We start from the raw sequence: 12,792 nt of genomic DNA on the forward strand, positions 1-12,792 counted from the left end.
CAAATGTTAAAAAAATCTATTAGCAAAAAATTCCTTTGAAAAGCATATTCAAGGTTTGCTTAATTATATATTTTGACAATGTTTCTCAAAAATTACAATTTAAAAAATTAAAGCACTTTAATGCAGCACAGGAGACTCTCAGTGAGGCATACCTCTGGGCTAAATCCTTTGGTGAAGTCTTTCATCCGGCTGAGGGTGGGTCCCAATTCAACATTGTCGCAGTTCAGGAGGACACTGAGCAGCGCATGTGTTGCGCATGAGTTTGGGATCAGCTTTGAGACAAGATCAAAATGTAATGAAATTATTGGACACTTGGCAAGAATAAAGTTGTTCAGAGATAGCACCAGTTTTTAAAAGACAGATCATGTTTGGCAAACCTTGTAGAATTACTTCAGGAAACTTTAGAGGACAGATAAAAGAAATACAACATGCATGGTTTCTATGGATTTCCAAAACATATTTGATCAGGCACTTCCTAATCCTTGGCAACACTGAAGTACAGTGCCACACACAGGGTTGGTTGGAGGGCAAAATACAAAAATAGAGGTGAAGGGACAAAAGGAGGATAATTAATCATAAGAACACGAGTAATAGAAGGTGTAGGCCATGTGGCCCCTCATGCTTGCTCCAAATGCTCCCCACTTTATAAAAAAAATCTTTCACATCTTTGTTTTAAATGGGTAATCCTTATTTTAAGACTGTAACCCTTGGTTCTGGACAACACAGAGGAAATGTAAACTCCAGATCTACTCTGTCAAGCCCCTTAAGAATTTTGTATGTTTCAATGACATCGCTCTGGTTTTCGTGAACTAATTACAGGCTCAGTCTGCTTAATCTTGCCTCATACAACAAGCCTGTCATCCCTGCAACCAATCAGACATACTTTCACTCCACTGGAAACACTAACTCTGTTTCTCTTCATGCAGGTGCAGACCAACCTGCTGAGCATTTCCAGCATTTTCTGTTTTTTTTTAGATTTCCGGCATTTGCAGAATTTTTAATGTTCACTACACTCCTTCATTGCAAGTACAACTTTCCTTACACAGGGAAACCAGATCTGTACAAAATATTCTAGATAGTGTCGCTAGGATCCCACAAAATTGGAGAAAAATGTGACAATACACAAAAATAGGAGCAGGAGTAGGCCACCAGGTTCCTCAAGCCTGCCCTGCTATTCAATATGATCATTGTGGTCTAAGCTGACCTCAACTTCTCTTCTGTTCTACTTTCCCATATCACTCAATTCCTCAATCTTTAGAATATTTATCTACCTCCACCTTAAATGTATTTAATGATCTGGCTCCACCATCCTCTGGGGTAGAGAATTCCAGAGATTCACTACACTCTGAAAGAAGAAACTTCTATGCACCTCAATTTTAAATGACCAGCTGTGTTCTCATGTTCATGACCCTCCCAATAGAGAAAATATCTCAATATCTACCTGGTCAAACCACCTTAGGATTTTACATGTTTGAATAAGGTCACCCCTCATTCTTCTAAACTTCAAAGAATACAAACCCAAATTGTCCAGCCTCTCTTAATAGGACAACACTCTCAACCCAGAAATTAGCCTGTTGAATGTCTTTTGAATTGCCCCCAATGCTACTATATAATTTTTTAGGCAAGGGGACCAGTGCACATTGTTCCAGGTGTGGCCTCATTAACACCCTGTACAACAAGAACAAAACCGCCTTATTCTTAAATTCCAATCCCTTCGGAATAAAATAGGATTTGCTTTCTTAACTACTTCTTGAACCTGCCTGGATCCTTCTGAAACAATCATTTGCAATCTCTCTCCACTTAAGATAATAATTCACCTTTTGATTCCTCTAGCTTGGCCTCACATTTCCCCACGTTAAAGTCCATTTGCCAGGTTTTCACTGAATCTATCTATACCCCATTACAGAATCACAATGTCCTGGTCACCACATTCAATATTTTCATATCATTGGCAGATTTAGAAACCTTACATTTTGTTCCCTTCTCCAAGTTATTAATGCAAATAGTAAACAACTGAGAGCCAAGAACCAATCATGGGGCACTCCATTAGTTACATCCCTCCAGTCTCGAAAGGACCCATTTATTCTAACAACAACTATGTGACAGGTAGTTTTCAATCTATGCTTACACACTTCCTCCAAAAACTTGGGCTCTTAATTTATGCACCAGACTCTTATGTGGTACCTTATCTTTTGGAAATCTAAATACACAACATCTAGAGGTTCCCCTCTATCAACTCTCCCTGCCATATTCTCAAAAAATTTGAGCAAATTGACAAACATGACTTTAGCATCTTGCCAACAATTGATATGAAACTACCTGGCCTATAGCTCCCTGCCTTCTATCTTCCTCCCTTTTTGAACAACGGAGTCATATTGGTTGTTTTCCAATCAACCAGGTACCCTCCCGGAATTTAGTGAATTTTGAAAAACTTCAAACAATATGCCTACTGTCTCTGCACATCTATATTCTTGTACCGAAATCCTCTTGTAACTATGCCCCCAATACATCGCTTGTCTTCCTGATAGCTTGCTTATGCTGCAAGTTTTAGCTACTTGTGTACAAGGATAACCAGGTTCTTCTGAGCCCCAATATCTTTCAATCTTTCACTATTTCAACAATAGCTTGCCTTTCTTTTTTCTCTACTGAAGTGGATCAACTTACATTTTCCACATTATATTCCATTTGGCACATCCTTGTGCATTGACAGTCTGTCTATATCCCTCTGAAGTCTCTCTACACCCTCCTCACAGTCGACAGTGCCACCCAGCTTTGTATCATCAGCATAAGTACTCAGCAACCAAAGTTAATCTTAAGAGAATTACGAAAAATAATTCAAGGGTAGGACAGAAATAATACATTGATGTTAAGGATGTGGAATTGTTTGCCACAAATTGTGTTCAAGTACAGTTAAAGGAAATGTAACTGTCTTGTTAAAAAAGAGCAAATTAAAGAGATTGAATTGGTCGGGATAGTTCAGGTGGAGAAAACCACTGGCAGAGACCTGATGGGGAAGAATAGTCCATTTCCGTGCTAACAGACTTAGCAACGCTATAATTTTCAATAAAGTCATAATTAGAACTCTTTGCGCCATTTTCTCAATCACAATTTTCTCTGCCTGAATTTATCATTCTGAAATACATTGTTTGTAAACAGGTTTAGAACCCCTGAAGATCTTAACTTATTCTTTCACCCTATTTTTCTAATATGAAAATGACTATTGTTTGGATATGGCTCAAAAAGATTTAATGATACTTAGGCATCACCCCTAGGGTGGCCTTTCTTCAACGAGTTTCAGCTATTTTACCACAAGGAAAGTGCAGGTGCCAAATAATGAGCCTGTTGGACTTGGCTGTGATGTTCACCACTTTCAACTATTCTGGTATTATCATGAGACCCAAAAAGAGCTACTATACGAAGTACCTGACATTTTTAGGGGATAAGGAAGAAAGAGGAGAGGTGACAGCAAACTAGATTGTTTTCTTCTCCTCTCTGAAAATCCTGTGCAAATTCTACATTGATAACAATTATGAAAACACTGAAAGTAGGTTGGACTTTAGCTTTAATAGTAACTTCCAAAAGGGAATGTAGGAAGGCGGGAATAATTGGATGGCTCTTTCAAATGCACATGCCCAATGCCTTCATTTTGTTCTGTGTGATCCTAAAAGTTTGACTGTCCTACCAACTTGAGGAGGACAGTGTGAGAGATAACTTTAGGAATGTCAGTGCTTACCTGGTGAGCAAAGAACATGTCATTAACAATTTCTTCATCGAACACTGATGTCTCATCCACTAGGGGTGTTACCTTGCGCCGCGACCTCCGTTCTTCAATCCATTTAAACAGGAAGATGAATCCATATACTGGGCTAGAAACAAGAGGGCATGACCAGTGTGAGGTAATATATTCACTATCATATGGGTGATAAAACCTAAATTTAAGTGACCCCTGTTAACACAGAAAATCAGGGGGAATTAGATGAAAAATGACCACTGGACTGAAGGAAATATTGGTTGGTATGTCATAATAGATGAGCTTAGGAAGAAAGGGTGATGGAGAGGCAATGGGGTTAAAGAAAGGATTGCCAGAGCTTTGCTGCTTTAACAGCCCTCTTCATAATTTCAATTCAATTTCAAGATTAGAAGGATGATAAAGGGGTACAAACTGACTGTGACAAAATGGCAGAATAGAGTCAAGCGCCTTCATTGGTGGAGTCCTGAATTTGGCTGCAAATATTTATCAAGGATGAGAACATTGCCAAAATCTCAGTAGAAAGGGAGCTGGTAGAGATAATGGATGGGGTGAAAATTGCTGAAGAAGGGGGATTAGAAATGCAAGCTGTGCTTCAGTAAATCACCAGGTCCTGTTGGAAAACATTCTAGATTACTGGGAGGTGGGGGTGGAGGATGCAGGAGAACTTGCCATAATCTTCCGATCCTCCCTAAATACAGCGATTGTGCCAAAGGACTCGAAAATGGCAATTGTAGCACACTTGTCCAGGTATAGGGATATGCCAGGTAAATACAGACCAGTCAGTTTAACCTCAGTATGGGGGAGCTTTTAGAAATGATAATCAGGGATATTGTTAACAGGCACTTGGAGGAGTTTGAGTTGATATGGATATTGAGTTGAAGAGGGAGCCAATATGGATTTGTTACAGACAAATAAGTGTTTGAGTGAATTTTTCTGGCAAGTTAACAGATCAATGAAGGGAACGGAGTAGATGTTGTCTACATGGACTAGCAGAAGGTTTTTGATGAAGTCTCAATCAAAAGGCTGGTTAACAAAATTGAGGCCCATGGAATTAAAGGATCATTAGCGATAGGCTGTTAATGATAATGCACATGGATATGCAGGGCAAGGTTTTCCAACTTTGTGGGTGACATAAAGAGACGAGAATAGTAACAGACTGCATAAAGTCACAAAAATTGCATTAAATTTCATTCAGCCAAAGAAGTGTTAAGTAAGACATAGGCTTTAAGAATGAGAGACAATATGGACTAAAGGATGTGTAAGAATTAAGGGACCTGGGTGTACATGAACTTAAACATACAGTTGTATTTGTAAATAGAAACTACAGGTCATAAAGAGACTTAAATTGGCTTACAGAAATGTACTAATGTTGAACTGTAAGATGTTATGGAGATAGCGGAACTGGAATCCAGAGCTAGTGTTCTACATCCGGTCAGCTTGACATCAATGGTGGGAATGTTAGAATCTATTAGTACAACTAGTATCTCCTTATCCAGTAGGATATCACAGGGACAGACTGGGGCCCCCAGTACCTCTGAATTATAAGGAGATGCTGGATAAGCTGTGACTTTTTTCCCTTGAGCGTAGGAGGCTGAGAAGTGACCTTATTGACGTATATAAAATCATGAGGGGTGTAGATAAGGTAGATGGTCAGTCTTTTTTCCCCAAGCCATGGGAGTCTAAAACTAGAGGGAAAAGATTTAAAAAGGGACCCAAGGGGCAACTTTTTCACACAAAGGGTGGTGGATACATGGAACGAGCTGCCAGAGGAAGCTGTAGGGGTGGGTACAATCACAACATTTAAAAGGCATTTAGACAGGTACATGGATAGAAAAGGAGAAAAGGTTTAGAGGGATATGGGCCAAATGCAGGCAAACAGGACTAGCTTGAATACACATCTTGGTCGGCATGGACGAGTTTGGCTGAACAGCCTGCTTCCATGCTGGATAACTCTATACCAAATGGTACCCACTTTGAAAGAACAAATAGAAAGGCTGAGTAAACAGTGAGAGATTGAAATGTATTGATGCTTAGAGATACCTGAGTATTCTTGTACACACATTACTGAAAACCTGCAGGCCTTTATTGCAAGAGGATTTGAGTACAAGAGTAAAGATGTTTTACTGCAATTACATGGGGCCTTGGAGAAATCAAACTTGCTCTGGTACCCCTACCTAAGGAAGGAAATCCTTGTGATAGAAGTGCAATAAAAGTTCACCATATTGATTCCTGGGATTGGGTTTAGCCTACAAAAAGAGATGAAGCAGACTGACTCTATGCTCTCTAGTATTCAAGGTACTCTCATTGAAAGATACAAACATTTTAATGGGGCTTGATAGGGTTAACACATGGATGAAGTTTCTCCTGACTGAGGTGTGTCAAGCCAGGGTCATGCTCTCAAAGTAAGGGTTGCCTGTTTAGGACAAAGATGAGAAGAACTGACTTCACACAGATGGTAATGGTTCTTTGAAATTCTCTACCCAAGAGGGCAATGAAGGCTCAATCACTAAACACATTCCAGACAGAGACAGATAAGATTTTTGGATTTTAAGGAAATCAAGGGATATTGGGCCAGGGCATTTTTAATTTAATTTAATTTTATTTACAGCATGGTAACAAGCCCTTCCGGCCCAACGAGTCCACGCCGCCCATTTTAAACCCAAATTAACCTACCCGTACGTTTTTGCAATGTGGGAGGAAACCGGAGCACCCGGAGGAAACCCATGCAGACATGGGAGAACATACAAGCTGTCTGTAAGGAGTGACGGGAATCGAACCCCGATCGCTGGCGCTGTAATAGCGTCGCGCTAACTGCTATGCTACCGTGCTGAAAATAATGTTGAGGTAAAAGCTCAGCCATGACCTTATTGAATGGCAGAGCAGGTTGAAAAGCTCAGTGGTGTACTCCTATTTCAGGAGATCATAAGAAAAAAGACATTCAGCTTGGTTAAGGCACACCTTTCTAACGAACAGCTGATTATCACTCATTATCCAACTGCATGCAATGGATACGGGCACCTGGACAGTTGAAAACCAAAGTTATTTTTGAAATTAACTGATTGCATTACTCCTCTGAAGAACACGAAAGAAGGTGGCAGAAAGAAACTATCAAAGAAAAGGAGAAAAACTTACCCCTGAACCTTACAATGTAGGTCATAGATCTCTTCCACTTGAACACCTTTAACACCTGAGGATAAAGACAGAGAAACTAAACCTAATTAGTCTGGATAAAAATAATCAGAAAATCATACCATACAGTTGCTTTAACATATGCCAAAAAAATCTCCAAATCATTAATGACTAATTCCCTTAGTGAAGTGCACTGTAACTAACATGAAAAATACTTACCAAAATCCTCTACCAGCAGGGTGAAGAGCCCTGAAATGGAGAAGAATAAAAATATTGGTATCAAATAACATTGTGAAGATATTGGTGATAATCAAGATTTTAAAAGTTTTGATTGAACAGATCCATGTAGCAGGCTTTTAGTAAATACAAGACTATCTTTGTGCTGTCCCCATTTGAACTGTAAGAAAATCCAACATTATAAATCCAGATTCAATACTTCCAAACTCAGCTTGAGTCTGAGGAACATTCTGGTCTAAATAACACAAGGTTAAATTATTATTCTTAACAGTTATATCAGTGATCCTAGCAACAGTGGGAGCAATATGTGATTCAATAAATGTTGGCATAGTTGATAAGCCTGATGACAATGTGGTTTATAATAACAGCTCACAATATTTTATACTTCAAGGCATTCTATCCAACATGCCTTTGCTGGCTCTTTGAAGATGCTAGCCAATTACTTCCTCTCCCCAGCTATTTCCCCACAGCTCTGCAAATTTCTTCGTTCACAATCAAATTTTCTTTGGGGTTGTACAGTACCTCACAACTCCAGCAGCCCAGATTCAATCCTGACTTCTGGTGCTACTTGTATGGAGTTTACATGTTCTCCCTGTGACTCCGTGGATTTGCTCCCACATTAGTTAATTGGGCACTGTCAATTACTCCTAGTTTGTAGGTGACTGGTAGAATTTGGGAAGTGTTGATGGGAGTGTGGGGAGAATACGACAGGATTAGTGTAAAATGGGTGCCTGATAAATGAAACTAACTCAATGGTCCAACTGGCATTTTTCTGTGCCGTGTGAGTCTCTGACTTTGTAAGTTAGAACATAGAACAGTGCAGCACAGGAACAGGCCTTCCAGTCCACAATGTTATGCTGAAACTAATTAAATGCCTCACTAAATTAATTCCTTCTGTCTTCACGATGTCCATATCCCTCCATTCTCTGCACATTCATGTGCCTATCTTAGAGCCTTTCAAAAGCCTCTCTCATATTTACCTCCACCACCACTGGCAGCACATTCCAGACACCCACCACTCTGTTAAAACTTGCCCAGCATATCTCCTTTGAACTTACCCCCTCTCACCTTAAATGCATGCCCTCTAGTTTAAGACATTTTGACCTTGGGAAAAAAGATATCAGCTGTCTACTCTATCTATGCCTCTCATAATCTTATAAATTTCTGTAAGGTCTCCCCTCAGCCTCCGCTGCTCCAGAGAAAACAACCCAAGTTTGTCCAACCTCTCCTTATAGCACATGCCCTCTAATCCAGGCAGCACCATGGTAAACCTCTTCTGCACCCTCTCTGAAGCCTCCACATCCTTGCTATAATAGGGTGACCAAAACTAAGTGCATTATTCCATAAGACAAAGGGCAGAAGCCGGCCATTCGGCCCATCGAGTCTGCTCCGCCATTCTATCATGAGCTGATCCATTCTCCCATTTAGCCCCACTCCCCTGCTTTCTCACCATAACCTTTGATGCCCTGGCTACTCAGATACCTGTCAATCTCTGCCTTAAACACACCCAATGACTTTGCCTCCACAGCTGCCCGTGGCAACAAATTCCACAGATTCACCACTCTCTGGCTAAAGAAATTTCTCCACATCTCTGTTCTGAATGGGCCCCCTTCAATCCTGAAGTCATGCCCTCTTGTACTAGATTCCCCTACCATGGGAAACAACTTTGCCACATCTACTCTGTCCAGACCTTTTAACATTCAAAATGTTTCTATGAAGTCCCCCCTCATTCTTCTGAACTCCAAGGAGTACAGCCCAAGAGCCATCAAAAGTTCCTCATATGTTAACCCTCTCATTCATGGAATCATTTTAGTGAATCTTTTCTGAACCCTCTCCATCATCAGCATATCCTTTCTTAAATAAGGAGCCCAAAACTGCACACAGTACTCCAAGTGAGGTCTTACCAATGCCTTACAGAGCCTCAACATCACATCCCTGCTCTTATATTCTATTCCTCTAGAAATGAATGCCAACCAACATTGCATTCACCTTCTTCACCACCAACTCAACCTGGAGGTTAACTTTTAGGGTATCCTGCACGAGGACTCCCAAGTCCCTTTGCATCTCTGAATTTTGAATTTTCTCCCCATTTCAATAATAGTCTTCTACCAAAGTGCATGACCATACACTTTCCAACACTGTATTTTATTTGCCACTTCTTTGCCCATTCTCCTAGTCTATCCAAGTCTCTCTGCAGACTCCCCATTTCTTCAACACTACCCACCCCTCTACCTATCTTTGTATCATTGGCAAATTTAGCCACAAAGCCATTAATCCATAATCCAAATCGTTGATATGCAACGTAAAAAGAGGCGGCCCCAACGCAGACCCCTGCGCAACACCACTGGTAACTGGCAGCCAACCAGAATGGGATCCTTTTATTCTCTGCCAGTTTCCTGCCAATCATCCAATGCCCTATCCATGCTCGTAACTTTCCTGTAATTCCACGGGCTCTTATTTTGTTTAGCAGCCTCATGTGCAGCACCTTGTCAAAGGCCTTCTGAAAATCCAAATACACAACATCCACTGCATCTCCTTTGTCTAGCCTGCTTGTAATTTCCTCAAAAAATTCCAGATGCAGCCTAACCAGAGTTTTATAAAGCTGCAGCATAACTTCCTGACTCTTGAACTCAATGCCTCAACTAATAAAGGCAAGCATGCCACTTGCCTTTTTTACCACCCTATCAACTTGTGCAGCCACTTTCAGGGAGCTATGGACTTGGACCCCAAGATCGCTCTGTATATCAATGCTGTTAAGGGTCCTGCTATTAACTATGTACTGTCTGTTTACATTTGAGCTCCCAAAGAGCAACCTCTCACACTTGACTAGATTAAATTCCACCCACCATTTCTCTGCCTATATCTGATCTATATCCCACTGTATCCTTTAGCAACCTGCTACATTATCCACAACACCACCAATCTTTGTATCTTCTATGAATTTACTAAATCACCCATCCATGTTTTTATCCAAGTCATTTATATATAATCACAAGTTACAACAGAAAGATCCCAGAACATTTAGAAGATAAATCTTGTAAACCATAGCAAAAATGAAGAGTAATGGTTGGAATTGGAAAAGTCATGCCTCTGTATGATATATTTTGTTTGCAATCAAGATCTCACAAAGTTTTATTTGATGTCCTGATGAATAATGTCAGGCACACTTCCAGAAAGCACCTTTCTGAAACAAAAGGCACCATCTAAAAAAACCCTTGTTATTTAAAGAGAGAGTAGATAAAGAGAAGTAAACTGAAAACATCAAAGTGCTTCATTAGCAATGAAGTAAATTTGACCAACACAGCTTTAATGAAGGAAACACTATAGCCTATATGTTTATTGCAAGGTCCAACAAGCTCCTATGTCTTTTTGCTAAGTAATGTTGGTTGAGTGATAAGTATAGAGCAATAGAACTCTTGTTCTTTTTGGAATCATGTCCAGGAGCAAGGACATTCAAATCAAACACAAACAGGTTATCAGTTTAACATCTCAACTGATGGACGGCACTTTTGACAGTGCAACACTCCACTGGTACTGCATTGTGGTGAAAATCAAACAGCTGCAGATGCTGGAAATCTGAAATCAAAACAGAAAATGCTGGAAAATCTCAAAAGGTCAGGCAGCATCTGGGGAACTCTTTCCACAGATTCAGCCTGGCCAGCTGAGTTTTGACATCATTTTCTGTACTATATTGTGGTATCAGCCTAGATTATGTGCATAAGTGTCTGCAGTGGGATTCAACGTACAACCTTCTAGCTCCAAGTGAAAATGGTGAGTTTTGGCTAAACTTTAGCCACAAGTACAGTATACCCCTACATTACAGAGGGCTTGCATTCCTAGAAAATTGTCCAGATTTAGATTTTTCATAAATTTTCTCCCCCTACTGAATCACGTGCTAATTGTAGATGCGTTCCTACGGGAAGTTTTTTTCTCAACAGTAATGTTCCTACAGGTGTGCAGTTTATAGGCAAGGGAATTCTGATTGTACTGTAGGCAGAAGAGAAAGAGTCATTGTTTTAATTAGCTAGATATGGATGTTTCACTGAGAAAATATCATTGTACAAATATCAATAGAAGAGATTACCTTGTCATTTTCCAAAACAAATCCCTTAAGTGGCCTCCCACTGTGAACTGGCAGCCTGCGATCACTGCCCTTGATGAACTAGTTCAGTTCTCTCAATACATTTTGCATTTATTTATTTTTCACATTAATTCTGTAAAAGTGAATTTTTATTCCACATCTCAAAATTTTTGGTAGTGATTTGTGAATTCCAGTAGCAGTGCCGCTTCTGATTTGCCAGTGTTGCATTCTGATTAGAGATGCAAGGAAACATGACCAAGTATTGATCAGTTTGGTAGGCTGCAACATTTACAATCCACATTGATCAAATTGTTATTACAGGTAAAGATGGACCACGTCATGGAACCTATGAGGTTCTTCTACTGAGTCATTTGTACTTGTTTTTCTTCCAAACTCAATATTTTCTTTGCTCTAATTGCTGCCTCCCACTCAGCCATTTATAAAAGTGCTGTGATTGCATAATTCTACGCATCACTTAAGACTACTAAAGGATTTGGGTCACCATCCAGCCCACCTACCGACCTCTCAATAGGCCAAACACCTGTGCTACAAAAATCAATCAACAACACAATACTTAGATCAAACTGTGCTGTTTTCTCAAAGGCTTGAAGAAAAACCTTTGAATGGAAGTTCTCTGGCATGGAGGGAAGAGAAATCAGAACAGAGTTCAAGCATAAACACAGTGTGTCCTGTCAGGAAATTAGAAATGTTCCTGTGGGGAAGGTGGGAGAAGAGAATTAATAATGAAAAGAGAATTAATAAATATCCTTTCCCAATTAATAATCCATACCCATTCTCAGGAATGATGCCAGCAACTCTGGTCTCTGAGTGTTTGGAATCAATGAACTGTTCTAACCTCAGTCCACACTGAATGTGAAAGGGACTGACCTGCACACAGACCTTTATGATCAACTAGCCTAGAACCAAGTAAAAGATCAATTGGAATATAGCATTGGGAGACACAAGAGACTGCAGCTGTTGCAGAATCTGGGCAAAATCCGTGTTGCTGGAGAGCCTCAGCAGGTCAGGCAGCATCCGTGGAGGTAAATGGACAGATGACATTTCTGGTCAGGACCCTTGATCTGGATATAGCATATTTCCTGCTACATAGGGAGAAAAGCAGTCAACTTTTCATGTCAAAAGCCCAAAGTGTTAACTGTTTCTCCGTATATTCGTGCTGCTTGAAGCCATCTAAGGCCATTACTTGCGTTTATGAGATAATGAAATGGTGTTAACTGTGAAGATGAAGAGAGTTAGGAGGAGGAGAGGATAAAGAATGATCTTTAGGGGTCCCCAGATGAAACAATGCAGGGCAGGAACAAAAGCTGTTACAGGAGATTAGCAAGAAACAGCAACATGGAACGGATAACAGAAGCAGCAGCAGCAGTGGAGTATAGAACAGTCAACACAGGGAAGGACTGCAGAGAGGCCATGGAGGAGGAAGGACAGCAAACCACATTCACAGTTACAAGAAAAAAAATCACTGAGACTCTGAATTAATGTTTTGTGGCACGACCGGGAAAGGAATCTGATCAGAGATTCAAATGTGTCATTGTGAAAAAGACATACAGTTCTGGCCAGAAACAAAAAGGAC

General features: G+C 40.3%; 1 protein-coding gene across 1 annotated transcript in view; it reads right to left on the bottom strand.

Annotated features, from left to right (window-relative positions):
• The window catches only part of bap1 (BRCA1 associated protein-1 (ubiquitin carboxy-terminal hydrolase)), a 52,458-nt gene that overhangs the window by 38,204 nt on the left and 1,462 nt on the right, over positions 1 to 12,792 (bottom strand). Inside the window, exons 2-5 of the mRNA XM_052018808.1 lie at positions 7,100 to 7,129; positions 6,884 to 6,938; positions 3,734 to 3,866; positions 153 to 272 (exon numbers count right to left, since the gene is read on the bottom strand). Coding sequence (XP_051874768.1) covers positions 153 to 272; positions 3,734 to 3,866; positions 6,884 to 6,938; positions 7,100 to 7,129 — 338 coding nt within the window. The remainder of the gene's footprint in view (positions 1 to 152; positions 273 to 3,733; positions 3,867 to 6,883; positions 6,939 to 7,099; positions 7,130 to 12,792) is intronic.

The sequence above is a fragment of the Pristis pectinata genome, chromosome 6, assembly GCF_009764475.1.
Source record: "Pristis pectinata isolate sPriPec2 chromosome 6, sPriPec2.1.pri, whole genome shotgun sequence".
Taxonomy (NCBI): Eukaryota; Metazoa; Chordata; class Chondrichthyes; order Rhinopristiformes; family Pristidae; genus Pristis; species Pristis pectinata.